At 39.7% G+C, this 22,117-nt stretch overlaps 1 protein-coding gene across 4 annotated transcripts in view; it reads right to left on the bottom strand.

Annotated features, from left to right (window-relative positions):
* LOC101406061 (aspartyl/asparaginyl beta-hydroxylase) overlaps positions 1–22,117 on the bottom strand; it is a 218,922-nt gene that overhangs the window by 44,608 nt on the left and 152,197 nt on the right. For all 4 annotated transcript variants that reach the window (XM_087420529.1, XM_087420526.1, XM_087420528.1 and 1 more), the window contains 5 exons: positions 17,527–17,677; positions 14,648–14,784; positions 8,841–8,939; positions 6,142–6,231; positions 887–1,024 (listed from right to left, as the gene is read on the bottom strand). In XM_087420529.1, coding sequence (XP_087276655.1) covers positions 887–1,024; positions 6,142–6,231; positions 8,841–8,939; positions 14,648–14,784; positions 17,527–17,677 — 615 coding nt within the window. The remainder of the gene's footprint in view (positions 1–886; positions 1,025–6,141; positions 6,232–8,840; positions 8,940–14,647; positions 14,785–17,526; positions 17,678–22,117) is intronic.

Genomic DNA, 22,117 nt, shown 5'->3' with positions numbered 1-22,117 from the left:
TTTTCATGCACATTTTTTCACAGGCACACAGTGTTTTCTAGAGGCTACACGACATATGATATCCCCGTTCTAATGGGTGTATTGTGAAGCAGTGGTGAGAATCCTGCTGTGTTCTATTAAGCCAGACATCAAAGAGACTTGTAAAAATAGAAAACAATGACCATCTTCTCACTTCATTTTTTTGTTATGAAAATGTAACTATTTTTAAAAAGTTATTTATATTAACATATAATGAAATTATTTTATTTTTATTTGTGTGTGTGTGTGTGTGTGAGGAAGACTGGCTCTGAGCTAACATCCATCGCCAATCCTCCTCTTTTTGCTGAGGAAGATTAGCTCTGAGCTAACACCTGTGTCCCTCTTCCCGTTCTGTATATGGGATGCCGCCACAGCATGGCTTGATGAGTGGCGTGTTGGTTCACACCCAGGATCCGAACCTACGAACCCCAGGCCACCAAAGCGGAGCAAGGGAACTTAACCACTATGCCACCAGGCTGGCCCCAAATTATTTTATTTTTAAAGGATTCATAAATAAATATTACATTTTCTTTCAGTTTTAATTTCTAATAATTATATTGATAGACATAACCCCCCCACACACACACACAAAACTCCTTGGGGTGCTCAATAAGTTTTAAGAGTGTAACGGGGTCCTAAAGCCAACATGTTTGAGAACTGCTCTTCAAGACAAATTCCTTTCTTCACCATCTAAACTAAACTTTTGGCTAATGGGATGAAAAGATTCTTTTTGCAATATTTTTTGCAAATGTCACTGGAAATAAAATCTATGTCCTCCCTGACCTTCCTTTCCATGAGAAGCATTCTCTGATTTTGAGAAGGAAATAGATGACGATTAGGTGATGACGAAGTCTAGGTTGACACCCACCTTCACTAATTCGGTGTAGCCCGTCTCCTTTGGGGTCCACCACGGCTGGGCCTTCAGTCCATGCACGTTGTACAGTGAGCGCTGCCAAACAGACGCAAAATGTCCCCTCTTGTGCCCGAGCTCGTACCACTTATATGCCTGAAAGAATACAGAAAGATTGAACTCCAAATGAAATAGTTTTATTAATTTTAAAATTAAAGTCACTAAAAATAAGGTATTACTTCATGACATTTAAATGAAGAGTTTGCTAGACAGGTGCTCAAATCTGCTATGGTGGTGAAATTAGTGTTATTTGATTAGGTTTCTGATTATGACCTACTATTATAAATAAATGTGTGTATTTTATTTTCACTGTTAGGCTGTAAGCTCTCTGAATACAGGATTGATGCAGCACTCATTTTGGTCTCCCCCTGAGTGGCCAGCACAGAGTCTAGGACTTATTTTGAGCAGAAAAATAATTTAAGACACTAATGTGGACTATATTTATATTTAGCTTTCATTTCTTAAGTTCTATTTCTATGTTGCCTTTAAAAGGAAAGGATTATGATTTTAATAATTTCTTCAAAGATATTTGCATTCACTGAATTGGAATGCTAAAATGGAGAGCAACATCATTTCACATGTACATTCCTTCTATGCCCACATTTAAGAAGGCTACCTCAAGGTGACAGAGTGTATATCCTCCATTAAATTAAGTAGACAGAGGGGAAATACTATTCTGAGTTAGCAGTAAATATAGTGATAAACCATATTAGATTTTTTTTAAAGGGAATTTTTTTTCCCTTTTGTTTTTTTCCTGCCATAAGGGATAACATTTACGGCTTTCGGCTGGCTGTAACACGATACAACTTGCCTCCAAGAAGACTAGCCTTTTCAGGGACAGCTGGCTGCAGAGTCTGCTGCTCCATATGTCTCCTTCAAATGACGCCCTGACCATATGCTCTCCTAGTGGCCCTCCCCACACGTTTCCTGCCCCGTGCACACCCCATTGTCTTTAGGACGGGAGACCATTCTAGTGATGGACTTAACAGTATCCCTTCCATTACTATAAGTCTGATCTAATGATTACTTTTGAAGAATGGTTTCAAATACACATTTTGATCAACTGAACATAGACATTTAATATCAAGCGGATTAAGAAGATATTCAAGAAGAATTCTTCATAAAACTCTAGATATAATTTAGATGTAAAAAATAATAACTTTTAAAAGTCTTTTAAAATTCCTATGTCAAAATTTCTTTCATTAGAAAATCAAGGGTGACAGCAGCACCACCTCATATTCTCGTTTGCTTTTACATGTGTAATCACATTTCATCTTTCCAAGATCCCCAAATATCTCCACTTTACAAATGTTGAAACTGAGGTTTAAAAAGGCTATAACCCAGGCCCCAGTCAACTTGTACCACTCTCCTTTCATCTTTGTAGCATTAAAAAATAAATTACCAAAAGTGATCATCTTATTTAATTATCTTTCTCAATAATATCTCAATTAAGAACATATACACTGGGGCTGGCCCCGTGGCTTAGCGGTTAAGTGCACGCGCTCCACTACTGGCGGCCCGGGTTCAGATCCCGGGCGCGCAGCGACGCACTGTTTGTCTGGCCATACTGAGGTGCCGTCCCACATACAGCAACTAGAAGGATGTGCAACTATGACATACAACCATCTACTGGGGCTTTGGGGAGAAAAAGGGAAAAAAAGGAGGAGGATTGGCAATAGATGCTAGCTCAGGACTAGTCTTCCTCAGCAAAAAGAGGAAGACTGGCATGGATGTTAGCTCAGGGCTGATCTTCCTCACAAAAAAAAAAAAAAAAGATGAACTTAAAAAAAAAGGAACGCATACACTATTAAAAAAAAAGGAACGCATACACTATTTACTGTTATATGGTTTCCTTGAAATACATGTAAGTGGGAGCCATAAAGTAGTTTCTTTAAAAACCAACTTCTTTAAAAGCAACTTAAAATGGCTAATTATTGTCTGATTTTAAAAATATAGCATTTTACCTTTGAAATTAATTTTACTTTTACTTATTTTTGTCCAATTTAAATTTAGGATTTTATTTCCTACACTTTTCAGTGTTAAAGTGAACAATAATATTAATTACCACAGGTGATTTTTTTGAAACTCTTACAGTCCATTTTTGAGTCATCAGCAATTCATTTTAAGGATTAGATATATTGTTAGAATAGTGAGAAAAAAATTATTACTATAGGAAAATCAAAACAGCAAACCTCATAGCTCTAGTTCAGGACTTAGAAGTCTTAGATTTTAGTCCTGGCCTTAACATTCACCATGGTGGATGCCTGGGCAAGTGACTTGGCTTACAATGGCATGTTTAAACTATCTGTAAGGTTTTTTCCAACACTTCAAGTTAGTACTAGCGTATCAAACAGGACCCTTAATTTTATACTCCTCTGTCATTTAACTTTTAGAGAAACAAAATCATGACAATGATATATCAGGAATTTTTAAAAATCATCTTCAATGATATCTCCAATTATACAGGGGACCCAATGAATTCAGCCAGATTGCCTTTTTTTTTTTTTTACATCTAAACTACCTTACAATAAAAATTGCTAGAAAAATCAATTATCAACTTAGAATCCTCTGAAAATTTCCTCTTTACTCTTTCCTTTTTATACTTCTAATCAGGCATACTAAAATAGACAGAAAGGACACCTAGGGTACCTTCTTAAATACATTTTATATTAATGTCTACTATACTTCAAATTATTGCCAGGTATGGTACAGACACACACACACACACACACACTCATCACACAGAAACTGTGTTGAAAGATTCCAACTCAGAAAAGCCAGGCCCCATGTGGGGAACATGCCCATCACACATGGCCCCAGCTGGAGCCCGTTCTACCTGGAGCATGGTGCACAGTGGCCCACGGGAGACACACTTGTGAGAACGGTTGGCTGCAAATGGCCTGTGGAGGATTGTGAATGCCGTGGCTTGGAAATAGACCTTTATTTTTATTTTGCACTGTGGGGTTTTTGAGCATAGGAAGGCCTGGAAGTAAGTAAGACTAAAGCGAGAAGCAACAGCCAGGTTCTCAGAGCCATCGCTGAAGTGGACGGTAACAAATGACAACACTGACCAAACAAGAGGGAAGGTGAGATGGACGCCAAGGACCCGCGGAAGCTGACTTCCCAGAATGGGGCCTGACTAGACTGGAGTGAGGAGGTGGGCCTGCTGAAGGATAGGGAAGAAATTCAAGTTCTGATCCTGGGAAGCTGGCAATATCATCAAAGGAGAGACAGAACCCAGAAGAAAACAGGTTTAGAGGAAGACAAGTGAGTTGTCTCTGTGACATCGTGTGGTCACACTAAGCAGGCAGTAGACATATGCATCCGAACTCTGAGTAGGAGATGAGAGCTGGAATGTGAATTTGAGAGTTACAGAAATATTGGGAACAGCGGAGGCTACAGGACTATCCTGGTCTGTCTTCCCCTCTCTTCCTGTCCATATGAAACAAACTTGTCAGAAAAATCTTCCTCAAAAACAATTTTATCATCAGCTTTGGTGACTGGAGCAGAGCTCCACGCATAAGAACAAGAAGGATGGTTGCTTCCCAATATGCAAACTCAGAGCATCAGAGTCATCAACTCACAGATTCACCACCTAATATTGAGAATATACTAAGATGGGGTGTCTACAAGCTTGTTTTTGTTCTCCTATAAGGATGAATCCTTGTGAACTTTTTAAATTCAAGACTGCGCTGTTCTTTGCATATTAATGATAATTAAGCTGATAGAACAGTCCCATAGGTTCAAATCCCAAGCCCTTAACAAGTGTTTAGTAGTGAATTCTTTGCCCTTGAAGTAGGGGCTGTTTTCATCTAAAATGTGATAATAAATCAGACTTCTTTTATCTGTCTTTGCCCTGGACCCTGAGATGTTCAAAGATAAATTAATTAGTGACAATTACATTTACAGCAATCAGATATCAACATTTATCCAGTGTTAGATACTGTAACAAAATCATTCTTATCCCTCTCATTCAAAAGAGGTACCAGACATTACATTTAAAAGAATGAAGGAACACAAACGTGATACTGATCAGCAATTTCTTCTCTCTTCTTTCTCTTCACCTCTCATATCTCATTCTATTTCAGTTGACTGACTGGTAGGTTAGAGGGGGAAAGGTATAGAGACATAGAAATATGTAGAGAAAACAGTGTCAATTATCCAAATCTCTATTACCCCAAATTGGCTCACCTCTCCAGCTGGCAATTACCCCATCACAAAACCCCTTGCTCCAATGAACCCTCAATCATCCAAATGGTCCCATGTTATTAGTAATTTTAGAAACCTAAGCTGTGTTCTCCTTAGAGGTCACTTTATCACATTTACGGAAGGCAGTGGTTACAAAGGTTCAGTGTCTCACTTCACCCTTTTATCCCCGACCCAAAGGAGAGCCCAGGCCAGAACCCTATGATGGTGTAGGACAGGAAAGGTGAGTTTCACTGCCCACTAACGTCCCGTAAATCATGGTGGACTGGGAGGGTTTTGGAACTTACAGTATATGATGTCATGATTAACGATCTAATGTTATGTTTAAAGAAGCTGACATTATACTCAGAAAAAAGTAATAATCACAAAGAAAACATGTATCTTGTTTTAGCTACTACATTTTCTGTGTCAGTAGCTGTCATGACTATAGTTACAGGTGTTTATCTTAAACTTGGTATTAAATATTTCAGAAGGTAATTGACACAATTAACTACTGGATTCAGTGTGCTTAGGAACCAGTTGAATAACAGCTTCATTCTAAAAATAACTACTTTTTAAATTCCAAAATAAAATAAAAATAAATCTAGGCAAACTGTTAAAATATTTTTTTAAATACTTAGACAATTTCAGAGATCTTCTTCATTTCATAATTTTAAAAATATTTTTCCAAGGCAACGTTCGTCTCTGTCTCTCTATATATACACACATGCGCACACACAGACACACACATACAGATACATAAACACACACTAATTTAGAGGCTGCTCCTATGAATACTCAGCTACTTTCTTGAAAGAAACTATAAGTCAAACCCCAAAAATTCTTTATAGGATTAAACAGGAGTTGTTGGATTGTTTCAAAAAATAATTTAAATAGTGAAATAGTTTCAATCACCACCTTCAAAAGTTTATGCTCAAAAAAATTTTTCAATTGTAAATTTCTCCTAGAATTAATTCCCCTCCACTCTATCCTCTGTTAAAGAGAACAAAAGTCCACAAATCCATTACCTCTTTGTTCCCAACCCTCTGCATGGCATCCCCCAGGTGGAAATAAAATCGCCCGTCATCAGTGCCAGGATCCCCAGATTCTATTCCTTCCTGCAGAAAAGATAGTGTTTGTATTTATGAAAGAATTAAATACCAGATTTAATTCACTGGTTTACTTAATCTTTACACACCACATGAAAATCTGAGAACCAGAAAAATTCATCTCCATATTGAAGTTTGGCAATTAGGTTACTGGTCAACATTTACAATGCAAAACCAAAAAGAGGTGATAAAGCTAAATTTAACAATACATTCATCATTAATTAACATTGAAACAGCCCATTAGTATGATGCTGTGTGAATTGTCTCTAAGGGAGCAATCATATTTCAACATCCCAAAGAATTTCTCTGCCTATCCATCACATTTATTTTGCTCTCCAAATCTGACCATATGTCATCCAGAGGCTTTTTTATTCCTGAACCACAATGTTCAGTTGGTCACAGATGTTTGAATTGATAGAGACTCAACTGCAAGTAATATTTTTTTCCCACTCAAAATAAATGCATCCTTGTCTTTTAATGAAATCTTTTACAAAATGTACAATAGGATTAAAGTCAATTGGAATTTTTAAAAATGTAACTGTTGAGGGGCTGGCCCGGTGGCGCAAGCGGTTAAGTGCGTGTGCTCTGCTGCGGCAGCCAGGGGTTCACCGGTTCAGATCCCGGGGGCGCACTGATGCACTGCTTGGCAAGCCATGCTATGGTGGCATCCCATACAAAGTGGAGGAAGATGGGCATGGATGTTAGCACAGGGCCTGTCTTCCTCAGCAAAAAGAGGAGGATTTTGGCAGATGTTAGCAAAGGGCTGATCTTCCTCACACACAAAAATATATGTAACTGTTGGGGCTGGCCTGGCAGCAAAGCGGTTAAGTTCTCATGCTCTGCTTTGGTGGCCCAGGGTTCACAGGTTTGGAACCCGGGCTGAGATCTACGCACCACTTATCCAGCCATGCTGTGGCAGGCGTCCCACATATAAAGTAGAGGAAGATGGGCATGGATGTTAGCCCAGGGCCAATCTTCCTCAGCAAAAAAGAGGAGGATTGGCAACAGATGTTAGCTCAGGGCTAATCTTCCTCAAAAAAAAAAAAGTAACTGTTATTAAACAAATCCTACTCTAAAACACTTAGCTGATTTCTCCCCCATCTCCCACATAAGGACTGAATGGAGATTTATGTAAAAAAAAACCAGAGAAAATATAAAAAAGAATGAGTTCAGAAAAGTGAAAGGACAAAGGAAAAAAAAAATTTAAATGTCAAGGAATTTTTTCTAAAAATCTGCATCTTTGAGGCCTCTTCATAAGAAGCCCATTATCTTTTACTGAGAAGAAATGTTATTTGCATAATGTTGGGACATAGCAGCAAGGAACAGGAGAAGCACCGCTCAGGAGAGAAGGAGAGCTATGATCAGGGCCCCTGACTGACAGACACTCAAATAAATGTCCTTGCTCTTAACCAACCCCGCCCTCCGTCTCCCCATCTCTGAGGCAGGGAGATATTACTAGGCCCTTATTACGACAAAGGAAATCTAAGGGGACACTTTAAAGCAGAGGAACCCACATGCCCACAGGGTCCTGGCGGGGAATGTAAAGGACTGCAGAGGCCCAGTGCAGCCGAGACAGACGGGGTGCACGGCTGCCTCAAGCAGACACCGTGCTCAGTGCCTGTGCTGGGATGTGGGCCAGATAAGACCTTTCCTGCGAAACCAGAAATCTGCATGACTATATAAAATGTTCATTTCCTCAACTAAGGCAAGCAATTAAAATTGTTTTTAGTAGAATTATGTTGGACAAATAAAACATGCAAGCTATCTGCAATCAGTGGGTTGCTATTTGGGATCTCTGATGTAAGTCATGTGAAAGAAAGAGATCATAAAAGTGTAATATACTGCTACTTTAAAAAAAGTCCACAGGTTTCCCATCAGCCATCTGTCTAATAAGGTAGCTGCTAGCTAATGTTACCACATAAATTAAAATCAATTAAAATTAAAAATTCTGTTCCTCAGTCACACTAGCCCCATTTCAGGTGCTCAATAGCCACACGTGGTTAGTGGCTACCGTATTGGAGAGTATAAACACAGAACATTTCCATTGTGGCAGAAAGTTCTGTTGGACAGCCCTGAGCTAGACAAAACATGATTCTGGTGAACTGACAAGGATTCAACTAGATACGAGGGAAAAAAAGGACAGCATATTTTAATCTAAATATTTTGAGCTATCAGGTTTTTTGGGGTTTCACCTCTTCGTCTGCATTTGTCACATCACTTTGTAGAGGTTGCCGTGAGCCCTGTTCAAACAGTCTCAATGTATAATTAAATTGTAAAAGGAACATTTAATGCATTGCCCATATTTTAAAATATTATATCAATAATTTCTGTCTACCTTTGACATTTAAATAAAAACCAGTAACAACTGCAGTTTTAGGAATTTCTTAATAAAGTCTTTTCCAAGCAGTCTCTGCTCACATATTTGGTGTTTCTACATCCGACACTCAATTACAGTGAAGGTCCACTCTGCCTAGGAAGATCACGGTCAGAGGGGGTACATTCTGTTGATGAAAAGACTCAGCAGTGCATGCCAATCAATCTACAATGTATCATCAAGGGCGTCCAAGTGACTCAAAGGAATGGGAAGAAGGAAAAAGAGGAGGGGCAGGGGCAGTTACCTTTAAATAGGGAATGCTCTCAGCAATCTTGTTCCGCGCCTTCAGGATAAAGCCGTAATGCACTTTAGCAAAGCCGTCATTAGGTGTCACATTCAGAATCTAAACTCCAAGAAAACAAAAAGCTACTGTGACTGACTACAAATTCTACAAATGACTATCAGAACAAATGTTAATTAGCTCTGCTGCACTTGGACTGGATTATGATGCTACAGCTTACAACACTACAGTGATTTACTCATTGCAATATACTACGCTTAAATTCATGGCCCCACTTTCCCTCAGCTCACAATGTTCGCACATCTACACGTCAGTTCCTCAAGAATGAAGAAATGAATGAAAAGGCAATGACTACTAAAGCATTGCTTTAACAATGCAAATCAGCAAAATATCTGTCAATTGATAGGACTTCAACATTTTTTTACTGATCTGGAAAAAACTGCTTTAAATTTGCTATACTTGAAGTCAACTCTGAATGGTTATTATACATTTCTTTAAATACATGCTTTATACACTGTCTTAATTAAGAGAAAATTTAGATTTGCATTTGTAATATACCATGAGTCATTCATTCAACATAAATTTCTTGACTGCCCAGACCATTTTAAGGACTGAGGATAAAGCAGTGAGCAAATCCAATACTCTGTGATAAAACCCAGGTAAATATTTAATATAAACCAAATCACTGTTTACTATCATATGCATTTATTATGATTAAAGGTAAATTATGCAAAATGCCGATAAATTAAATATTAGCACTGAGAAATCAAAACAATAACAGTCAACTTGTGAAGCTGCTTAGACAAACTAATTTACAGAACAAAAGTGAAAGGTGAAGAAGGCTTGAGTTGGGTGCATGTAGAGAAAAGATGAACATCCTGTAGCTGCCCTTCATCCTTGCACTTGAGTGGGAAGGGAGGGTCAGAGCCACGGTGGGTTCCTTACACAGAAGGAGTAAGTGCACCAGGAAAGGGGACCCCACGCCCTTCGTGAGTTCACACTACACACTGCCAATACTTGAGCGTTTTCCATCTTGTAGTTGCTTGTGCACCTCATCCATTAGCAAATCCAGCCAACACTACCTTCAAAATATACTCAGAATCCTACCCCTTGTCATTTCCTTCACCGCGGCTCCAAGTCTAGCATCTCTCCCCCACCTTCTTACAGGAGCCTCCTAACTGCCAACCCTTGCCTCCCAGCCCCCTCTGCACTCCCAGCCCCTCTCTCCTGTAACCCCTTCTCCCACTGGGGCCCTGAATGGACTCACCAAATCCTAGGTCAGATTTCATCCCTCCTCTGTCCAAAACCCAAATGGGTTCCATTTCATGAAGAGTAAAAGACCAAGTTCTAGGAACAGCCTCCATGGCCTCCCTTAACCTGAGCCTCTCTACTTTTCTGGCCTCCTCTCCTAACTGCCTCCCACCAGCCACTCTGAGGCACCCTGGACTCCTTGCTGCCATGTGGCAAACCAAAGGCACCCCCGCCTCAGGACATTTGCACTTGCAGTACTCCTTTGCCTCAAACACTCTTCCCTTAGACAACCAAATGGCTCACTCCCTTCTTTGATGAAGTCCTTGCTCAAAAGTTACCATCTCAGTGAAGCCTGTGCCCAACCACCCCCATCACTAGTCTTTATCCTGACTCCTTTTTCTTCACAGCATGCATCACCATCTGACTGATTATATTTTCATTTCTCCCACTAAGAAGCAAGCTCCACAGGGATCTTGTCTGTTGCACTCACTGCTGATCCCCAGTGCTCCGAACAGTGCCCAGCACACAGCAGGTGGTCCAGCAATCTGCACTAACTGAATGACGGGTGCAGGCCGGGCTTTCCTGCCTAACTGGATCTCTGAAAGCATAGCCCCTGCTGCTTCTGCACCTTCCACAGCACTTGTTACTGAGCTAGATACTGAGCAAGAGCTCACTAAACCCTTCTGGAACTGAACTGAATTGGGGCTGATCATGCTTCTGACAGCATAACTATGAAGGGATTATTACAACTATTGCAGCTACTGGAGACACACAGCCATGATCTCAAGTAATTAGCAAATGTATTCATTTATGGTATTTTAGAACACAGAACTCTTCTAGGCTCTGGACATATAAACATAAATGAGAGATACTTTCTTTTCTCAGGGAGCTCTCAGTCAAGGGAGGAAGAGAGATTCACAAGCACACAATGGTAATGCAAGGCAGTAAGTGTAACCACAGCGATAGACACGAAGCATGCAGGGGGTATGGAGGACAGGCACTTGCTTATTCTAAGTGGGTGTGGCAGGGACAAAGTTGGAAAGGTGTTTAGGGATGAATAGGAGTTCACTAGGGAAAGAGAAGATGGGGAATAGGCAGGGAAGAGGCACTCAAGGCATAGGAGAAAAGGAGTAAAAAGGAACAGTGGGCCAGGAACAGTAAAAAGGAATGGGACTGGAGATGAGGGCAGGAGGCAAATCACAACAGGTCCTGTTTAGAATTACATGCAAAATAATCCTCCAGGGAGTAGAAAAAAATTAAAAATGCTTCTACTTGTATTTGTCTTTGAAATATAATATTTAGCATGCAGCAGGCTCCAGGGCTCTCCTCTCATCTGCATGGCAGACAGTCACACATCCCATTCATACCCGTGCTATCGTGAGGGGAGGGTGGGCGATCAGGCCCCAGAGCTACCAACAGTGCTGCCCTCCCTGTTTGATTCTTATGATCACCTGCTGTGCTCACTATAGTTCACACATGGATGCAGAATGGACGTGCAGGTGTATTTAGCTGTAATCAACAAACCTCACAAAACGAGTGGCTTCATACGATTTCTAAGAAACCCAGATTGAGACTAATATTAATAATATTACATAGATTCTCTCTCTTTCTTTACACAAACACACACGACACAGACATCAAAAACCTGGTAGAGCTGACATCTCTAGCCCAGCACAAACTCTTTGCATGACACATTACCAGGGTAAAAAAATCATGTGATATAACCATAAATAGTATTGCATATCGATATTACTAAAATATTAATTTTTCAGTGAGAATGAAAAGAATTTTTGGCGGTTAAATGAAATTTAAAAAGCATTTGAAATACTTCATTTCATCTTAAAACTTATCTGGGGTGTGTACCTTTTGTAATATATATCACATATTAGTACACACGCATATATACATAATATATAAATACATAAACATACATATCACAGGTATTTGCTTGAAAATTTTTTACTGGAAGGGTTTGCGTGTGAAGACCACTGCTGCGGGCAACGGCAACCACTGAAGAGTTCAAGCCGAGGGTGGCATGGTCAGATTTGTGTTTTGTGTTGACGAAGGTCAGAGAAGAGGAGGCTTGGACAGGATAAAGCTGTCCTAGTTCAGAAAAGAGATGATGCGTGATGGGTTAAAATTCAGAAGGTAAAATTAAGAGAAATTAGTGATTTGGTACCAGATCATAAACTCCATGAGGGCAAAACCAGTGTTCATTTCATTAACTTCCATTTCCCAGGCTAGCATGTGTGGGTTTCAATAAGTACGTGTTGACTAAGTGAATGGATATACGTGAGGAGTGAGGGGAGGGAAGAATCAGGAATGATGCTCGACTTTTGACAGTGGGTGGCCTGGGTAACTGGTAGTGTTGCCAACGCAGAGGGAACGCAGTGTGCCTCTCAAAGCTACAGATGTGAGCAATCCACATCAAACCATTTTAAAGGCAGTTTTTGTTGAAACTAAAAGCAGCAAAAACCCACCAAGGGAACTATCAATGATTTGTATAAATTTACTCAAAAATAAAAATCAACATGAAGAAAAATATAAAATTACACTATCAGTTTTCTGAAAATGATCTTTGACTGAGACATAAACATACCAGGATAAACTTTGGTTAAGGCAAGAGAACCCATTAGATACAGCTGATTAACTGAGCAGTGACAGGAGGGAATAAAAAGCAAACCCCACACATATTTTCAGTCTATTAATGCTTCTTTAAAAAGAAACCCACTCAATTGTATACTATGGCTATATTTTAGCCTTTCTGCATTCTGTTATGCTTATTTGGATGAGATTATGATTTCAAATGTATAAATAACAGCAGGTAAATTTTATTTTTCAGGATGAAGTAAAATGTTTCACATAGCCAAGATTTAGTACCAGGTGAAAAGAATGAATATATTCAAGGCAGGTTTTGAAAAGGTGGAGGAGGACAAATTCCCAGTGGGTGAGAGAGACTGGCGCGCTTTCAGATCCTGCCCTAACTTCAAATGCGCCTGGGACCCAGTCAACACTTGATCATGTTTTTTGGAAGGAAGGAAAGAAGGAAGGAATTCTATAATTCCATCTCTGTGGCTTCTGACAGTGGCAGAATAACCAGTGTGTCTGATATAGTTTGACAATTCATACATTCATATGATCCTGAATCACTGAGATACATGTTTCCCTTAACCAAACTTTGCAAGACAGGGCACTCAGCATAATGTTTTAGCCATTAGTAAATACAATGCCCCACATGGACTTATTTTATGACCTGGAACAGGTACTTTAGTACATGGCACACATTTCCAATATTGTAGGTTCGATCCACTCTGTGTAGATATTAGAGATGCTATAAACAGCAAAGGTCTTATTTCTGTTCTCTCTGAGAAAATATAGGGGCCGGCCCAGGGGTACAAGCGGTTAAGTCAGTGTGCTCCGCTTTGGCAGCCCGGGGTTCACAGGATCCCGGGTGCGCACCGACGCCCCGCTTATCAAGCCATGCTGTGGCAGGGTCCCATATGAAGTAGAGGAAGATGGGCACGGACGTTAGACCAGGGCCAATCTTCCTCAGCAAAAAGAGGATTGGCAACAGATGTTAGCTCAGGGCTGACCTTCCTCACAAAAAAAAAAAAAAAGAAAATGTAAAAATTATGACAAGGATGAAAAGACAACTGCTTCAAAATTCAATGATTTTCAATTAAGTATCAACAGCAACAAAGGGAGGAAAGCATCACTTTGTGAGTAGACCAGTCCTTAGACTGAGCAGGAAATCTCTATACTTGACAGCATTTTTAAAACAGAAGGAATCATATTGGCTATTACTGAGTAGTAGTATTTCGATGTAAGGTGCACCAGCTTGAAAACCACTGACCAAAAGGCCTAAATTAAAGAATAACAAGTAAATGTATTCATCTTTCTGTTATAGAGGCATTAACTTTCTCCAGCTACTAAGTTCATTTGGTATCCTGTTTGTTCTATACGAAATGAATACCCTCATTGCTTGCAGGAGTCACAGTTCTCTAGATTTTATAGTTACTTGAGACTTAGAGGTTATTTATTAAAACACTCATTATAAGGTAGAAATCCTTTAAAGGCATCCTTGCTAGAGGATTGAAGAGTTAACGACCTCTGAAAGGTAATTTACTCCATATGCCCAAAAGATTCAGGTCTTGTAGTCTTTCTCTAGACCTGATTTTTCGTGAAAAAAGGAAAAGATTGTCTGTTTTTACATTCATGGAAAACTTGAGTTCCTCTTTCTATCATAAAGAACACTTTTAGAAAGGCTATTTGTGGACTGATAAATATAAAGCGTTAAAAATATCAATTATAAAGGTTTTGATGGTTAAAGTTTTCATGTACCATGTGTTAACTAAAATTTAAAATCTGATTGAGAAAAAAGGGGATGAAAACAAAATGTAGAACACGGCAACTATAATAATACTTACATTTTATTTAACTTGATTTAAAACAAAGAAATTAAGAGATTGGGTGTAAAATAAATGCAATTTATAAATAACATTAGAACTTCATGTTCAAAACAATTTCATGTAGTTCATAGAAGATAGCTGCCTGCTTACCTCTTCATAAACCTTCTTGGCATTGTCATTATCTCCAATCAAGAGGTACCCCACTCCAAGGTCATTCTTTAAGGAAGTGTCATCAGGAAATAGTTGAACTAATTTCTGTAGAGTTAGCAGGGAACCTCTCATGTGACCTGATTTGGCAGGAAGGAAAAAAAAAAAGAATAAAAATAAAAATAGATTATGTAGATCTTTGTTTTTTTTTTTTTTTTAAAGATTTTTATTTATTTATTTTTTCCCCCCAAAGCCCCAGTAGGTAGTTTTATGTCATAGTTGCACATCCTTCCAGTTGCTGTATGTGGGATGCAGCCTCAGCATGGCTGGAGAAGCGGTGCGTCGGTGCGCGCCCGGGATCCGAACCCGGGCCGCCAGCAGCGGAGCGTGCGCACTTAACCGCTAAGCCACGGGGCCGGCCCTATGTAGACCTTTGTATTGAGACTACAAATCACAAGAGAGTATTCAACAGAGCCTGAAGACCAACTGAAATCTGAGTCTATTTACTGATAGCTAAGTACCTATTAGGCTTTATTCCTGTAGTTTGAATGGTATCAATAACTCCTGTAAGTAGATACTAAATATGATACTGGTTATAAACATTTTAAAGACATTTTCATTTTTCAAAATCATCATTTACCTTCTTATGTCAAATTTCCTCTTAAAGTTTTAGTTACCAATTCCTTGTAAAAAAATATTTTGCTGAGATATTTTTGCCTTATTATGATTAACTTTAAAATTATGAATACAGAACAGACAAATAAAAAGTCTAATAGATTTCAGGGTCTAGCACCCTGTATAAACTTGAAGAGGCACTGAGGTACACTGCTGACAGTGTTTCCAATTAAGCGTGTCCTTGTCTCTAGGTAATGGCCAGTCATGGAGCAAAGGAGACATCATCCAGTGTTATGGGACCCTCTGGTGGACGACAGGATACTATGCACAACATGAATCATGAAAACCCCAGCTTCAATTCATTTTTAAGGCTGTCTCATGGAAGTTTAAAATTTCTGGGGCCAATTGTCTTTACTCCTCACCATAGCTGGAAAGACAAATTGAATAAGGGAAAATGTGCAAACTAAGACTAGTATACATGACAAAATTAATTACCTAAAGGGCTCAGCTGCCCACAAACTGAATATTAGCCAAGAGTATAGTAGGACCATCAGTAAGCTAATGCAGTTGTATGCCCCACTAACAGATAAACTATTTGGCATAAAACCTCAGCAACTTATCCCATGGCCTGCTCTCCATCACTGGCCAATATGGGATGGGTTTGCTCAGCCATTCATTCTCTCGCTAACAAACTGGACTACTTTTCTCCACCCTTCTCTTCCCCTATCTGCCCAAATTAGGTCCACGCTTTTCTTCTGCTTCTAAACTTCCTCTATTAACCACTACAAAGCCCCAGGTGAAAATCCCTCCTGCTGCCATCTCCTCCTGTCCCTTCTACACTGCATCCTGGAGCCCTGTTCTCCTGAGAGTGACCTTCATCACCTTGTCCCTTCACTGACATCCTCTGCAGACAAGTCCCTCCTCACAGAGCCTCCTCGAGTGAACCTGCCTCATCGTCATTCGGAGGGAAAGACTATATTCAAGTATTGGAAGGTTGTTGTGGAAGAGGGTGAGATGCATTCATAGGCAGTCTTTTCCCCAGGGCCAGGAATAGGGTTAGGCAAGTGCAACACTTGGTGCAGAGTTTAAGAGGGTGCTCCAAATTCAGCAATCCAGATCAAAATTAATGGAAAAACCCATGATGAACAAAATATCGGGATTTTAAAGACAGAATCAGTAAACACCACTTACCAGAGCTATAGTGGAGCCTGAGGGAAGAGGACAAGCCAGCAGTACCAATTTTGCGCCCAAAGCGAGAGCCTCCCCTTGAGCCCCAGCCTGGCCTTTTCCACCCCGCATGTGTGCTGTAGGTTCTTCCTCCCTTGCATGGGCCCTTATGGACTTTAAGTCTGATGGACCACTTCTTCTAGTTGCTAATCATCACTTGGGTTCTACTCTTATCACAGATTTTGGTCATCTACCAAAGTGACACAACTACCTTTAATTCCATCCTTCAGAAAATTGATAAAAGGGTCAGTTGGCCTTGAATATTACTTATACGAGCCTCTCCTAGTGACATCGATAATTCGTTCACGTAACATCTTATCCAGCCAGCCGGGCACCCATCTTAACAGTTACCCATGGCTTAGATTCTTGCCTCCTGGTTTACTGATGACATGTTAGGTGGGAGAGAATCACAAGCCTGGTTATAATGAAGTTAGGTCACAGCTAGTCTTACTTGCCTTTGGCACTGGGAACCTGGGTCAGTCAGAGATGATGCTTTATGCTGCTCTTTTCAAAGCATATGCAAATTTACTTAGCGATTACGATTTTTTTTTTCTATCATTTTCCTTGGTATAGAGTCAAACCTTACAGGTAAAATTTTCAGAGCCTGAAACTCCTAATATTCCTCTATCAAAATTGTTCCACTGATAATTTCAACCTCCATGAATCAGTTCATTATAATAAAGAAATGAATATGCCATGACAGGAGGAGTTTTTGATTCCAGACCTATTAATTTATTAGCTATGATTCCTTGGGCAAATTATCCAACCTCTCAACATCCTATTTGCCACATCTTTAAAATGGGGGGGAGTGAAGGAAGGCGGTAGGAAGGCGGTAAAAATACTATCTACATCTTTGTAATTATTAAGGTTAGCGTTGCTATTTCAGTCTAAGACACACTCGAGTAAGTTACCTGAAATTAGTTATAAAACTTGGGTTTCCTTCCACGTAACTAAACTCTTCTAAAAGTATACATAGCCATCGGGCTCTTCAAGATAAGAGCACGGCATTTGCTGCTGAATTAACTCGTATTCCATTTTACCTAGAAACTGCTGTCTTTCTGACCGTCGCTTCAAACTCAGCTTCACCAGGTCTGCGGGGACGTCGGGCAGGCTGGCCACCTCCTGGTAGGTCTCAATGGCGCCCCGCAGCACCTCATTGCTCCTCCTCTTCTCAGCCAAATCGTCTTCACACTAGAGGAAGTCCCACACTGGATAAATGTCCCATGACAAGCTATATTTGTAATCAACCAACATATTCGTGAAAAGTTGACTTTGGGACATGCTTTAAAAGTAATTCAAGACAGATTAAAATTTTCTCTTTATCAAGACAAAAAAAATAAACAAAGGAAAGCAACACAACATGCTATTTTAATAATATGAGCAAAAGTTAGCTACTAAGCTACAGATGAGAAAGAATATCATAAAAACAAGGTTAATATATGCTGGGGCTAATGGAGATTTATATCATGTTATACATTCACATTATACAGACAAGACTCCAGTCCACAGTTCCCTTTCTTTCATTAGTTTATTCCTGTGTTCAATCACTCATTCAACAACTATTTTCTGGGAGCCAGGCACTGTTCTACACATGTGGCAGACAAATTAAACAAAACAGACAAATCCCTTTTCTCGTTTTCCGTTATTCTGGAAAGGAGAGAAAGTCTGGTGGCCATAAATGCTGTGGATAAAAACAAAGCAGGCTTACGAGTGCTGGGAGTGGGGAGGTAGGGAGGATGCTAGTTTAATCAGGATGATCAGGGAGGGCCTGAAAGAAGTGATCGAGTGAGGCATGAAGATATCTGGGGGAAGAATGTCCCAGGCAGAGAGAACAGCAAGAGCAGGAGCCCTGGGGGATGGTGAGGAATAGAGGAAAGGCTGGTGCAGGAGGGGACCGAGGAGGAGACTGATGCGGGGTGTCAGGGAATGAAGAACCTGGTAAACTACTGCCAATTCTACCACACTAATTCTACATCACATGGAAGGAACTAGGGTTTTTTGACACGATCTGATGGCTGTCAAAAGGCTCACACTGGCAGTGGTATGGAGAACATACAGGGGGCAGGGGGAGAAGCAGAGAGCCCAGTTAGGACATTCCGGCAGGAATCCAGACAATGGGTATGATGCCTTGGACTAAGGTAGTAGTAATAGGGGTGGTAAGAAGTGGTTGGATCGTAGGTATATTATGAAGGTCAGAGCCAACAGATTGGTAGATGGTCTGAATGTAGGGTATGTGAAAAAGGGAAAGAGAGAAGTCAAGGATGAATTCAAGGTTTTTGGCTTAATAATTAGCAGGTGGAACTGTCATTCCCTGAGAACAGGAGTTCAGGGCAGAAGCAGCTTTGGAGGCATGTGGAATCAGGAGTTCAGTTCTAGCCATACTAAACCCCAATGCCTATGGTATCCAAGTGGAGATATTGGATAAGAAGGTGCATATGTGAGTCTGACATTCAGTAGATAGTCAGAGTTAGAGACATCCACTGGGGAATCATCAAGGATAGCGATGATATTTAAAGCTAAGAAGCTAGAAGCAGTTGGGAATGTAGATAGAGAAAAGAAGAGGTCTAAGAACAGAACTGCAAGGAACTGCAATGTTTCAAGGTCATTAGAGGTCAGAAAGATGGGAGAACCAGCAAAAAACGACAGAGAAGGAAGGAGGAGAGAAGGAAATAAGAACAAAAAAGTGGTGTTCTGGAGGCCAAGTGACAGAAGGTATCAAGAGGGAGTGATCGATCGTGTTAGAGGTGGCCGTCAGGGTGGGCGAGATGAGAACTGAGAGCAGACCATGCTGGACTGGGCAATGTGGCGCCTCTGAAGGCCCTGGCAAGAGCGTTTCCATAGGACTATGGGGGACCCGTAATGGAATGGAGCAGGTTCAAAAGAAAACAGGAGGGACGAGGGTACAGACAACTCTTTCAAGGAGTTTCACTGTAAAGGGAAGCAGAAAAATGGGCCAAGTAAGTGGAAAGGAATGTGGAGACAGGAGAGAGTTTTTTTAACAACGGGAAATATTACAGCATGTTTCTAAGCTGATGCGAAAGACTCAGCAGAGAGGGAAAATCTGATGATGCAGAAGGGGACACAAAAATTAGAATGATGTCCCTCAGCAGGTGAGAGGGGACGGGAGAGGGGACCAGAACGGTTCATCCGTGCTAACAGGAGGGAGGGCAGAGCGTATGGGAGCAGGTGGCGGTAGGTTATTAGTGCAGTAGTGGGGTCATGCAGAAGCTCTCTTTGGATACTTCTATTTTTTCAGTGAAATAAGCAAGATTCTTAGCTGGAGATTGAGAATGCGGAGTGAAATACCAGAGGTAGGAAGAGAGAGGAGAATGTGTAAAATGGTCATCAAAATCTCATCAGATTTAGTAGACCACAATTTGCAGATTACCATTTGAGGAAAAATAATACCACTTAGATGCTAAAAGTAGTATATAAATTTTTTTTTCTCAGAATATCCTATTTAACATGTTTACCTTTTTAAAAGAAAGTGTGTGCTGTAGTCAATACATACAACGTCTGCAGAACCAAAATAAAGCCTAACTCCATAATTTGAGAACATGGTAAGAAAATGATCCATCCCTCCTCCACCCCAAAAACTAGTAAGAATCAGTAAAAATTGATAAAATATCTATGGGAAGCTTTTCAGAGAATAACACATCAAAGAAAAAACTTGATACTATGTACTGATTAAGTAAGTTTCCCAGGATGATGAAGGCTAGACTCAAAGCGGTGGTGACAGAAGTGGACAGATTTATGAGAAAGAAAAATTGAAAAAAAATCTCTAGATTTGAAAAGGGCATGTCACCCTTGTTTGATAGAAAAAAGCTTCAGAACACACAACTATCTGTTCAAATCTGTAAAGGGTCTCCAGAATAGACTTATCTACCAGGAGAGGAAGTCCAGTGTCAATGGCCCATACTGGTCATCCTGCCCATATGGCCTTCTGTTAATTCATATGCTGGCTTTTCTGTTTAGGCATCAGTTTCTTGTGAGTTTGGCTATGCTGACTTAACTCCCAGAAACACAATCATTCATAGATAACTTCACAGAATGACAGAGTCCTACAGCTGAGAGAGGCCTTCTGAGACCATCTAGTATAGCCTCTTCAAGCCAAGAAATAGATACTGGAACTAGAGGGTCTCTTCAAGGTTATTGCAAGGACAAATGCCTACCAAGGTAATCCTTCTTTATAGAGTTAGGAATAAATATCTAACTAAACTCAACCCAAAAAGAGAGAAAGATGATACAATCTATTCCTTGTCCCCTCCTCTCCTTCCAGCCCAGGGTCTTTCATTTTAATGCAGTACAAAACATTTTACAACCTCTAGAATTGGAGAAATATCAGTATTAAAATGGCACATAATTCTTTAAAATCTCTTGAATGAAACTGATAGGCTTTGCTTTGAAAATCAAAATTGTACAGATTGATTTTTATCAGTTTAGCATCTGTAGATAAAATGACTTGAGCATTTGTTACAGGACGTTAACATGGCAAAGCCTTCTGTTGACTCAGACTAATTCACCCATCCACCCTTCCTAGGAGATGTGTCATTTTCTGCCTCAGAGGCATTAATAGTTTGTGTAATTGTATGAATTGAGTTTAAGAATTCAAGATATTGTGTCCGATGTTGAGGGAACTTCGTCAAAATTGATTTTCAGAGTGATCCAAAGAATAAGAATAATCTAGGCTACTTTAGAAATGAGAGAGACTGTAGTTTATATTTAACTCAATGTTGCTGAATTTTTAAAATTTGTTGGGATATTCCAAAGTAATTACTTAATCTGCTAGCAAAGAATGAAAAAGCCATCACTTATTCCTCCCTTTAAAATCCATCTTCTGTTGAATTTTTAAAACTATGAATTTAAATTTTCTTTTAAATTACTCTATTAATGTTTAATTTACCATGCCTAAATCTTGCTTTATGCCACATTAATATCAATAATACCTTGAAGCATAACAGTTTAGAGATAAAAAATATAGCCTGAGGCCTAAATCTCAAATTCCTGCTGTTAAATCAGGATATAAAGACATCAATCACCATGTGCAAAAAATACTGCATTTACTTAGACTTTGGTACCCACAATTAATATCACATGTAAGAAAAGTTCTAAAGCACAAAACATTTTGCCATAAGTAAATCAGCATTTGCATCAATCATTATTCTCTCTAGTTAATACACTTTCCTTAATCAAATGACTGTCAATATTAGCGACAAAGCACATCATTTACTGGAACAGGCATGATCTGTTGGTAATGAGCACATTCTCCCTCGCTTACTGGCAATACAATTTAGCAATTTTGGAGGATTACTGACCAAATTAATTTACAAAAATGATACAGCTGTTGTCTGCTAAACCTGTTCTGTACGATAGATAAGAGGAACTTATTCGCATTAATTTTTCACAAACTTAATTTATTAAAATTTAATTAATAACAATTTAATTATTAAGTTTTTAATGAGGAGATCGGAAGAATTTGAACATCTGGATCTCAAGCGGTTGCCACCTTTAGTTTAGAGCAAAACATACTTATTTTACCTATAGATGTGTTAGTTCCTGTGTGAGTATCACACATAAGTGACAGCACTGACCCCTTCCAAAGGGGTGTTGTCAATTTCTTGGTCTGGAAAA

This window comes from Ceratotherium simum, chromosome 31 (genome assembly GCF_057802395.1).
Source record: "Ceratotherium simum simum isolate JZ-2026a chromosome 31, ASM5780239v1, whole genome shotgun sequence".
NCBI lineage: Eukaryota > Metazoa > Chordata > Mammalia > Perissodactyla > Rhinocerotidae > Ceratotherium > Ceratotherium simum.
This window is presented reverse-complemented; position numbering and strand designations above follow the sequence as displayed.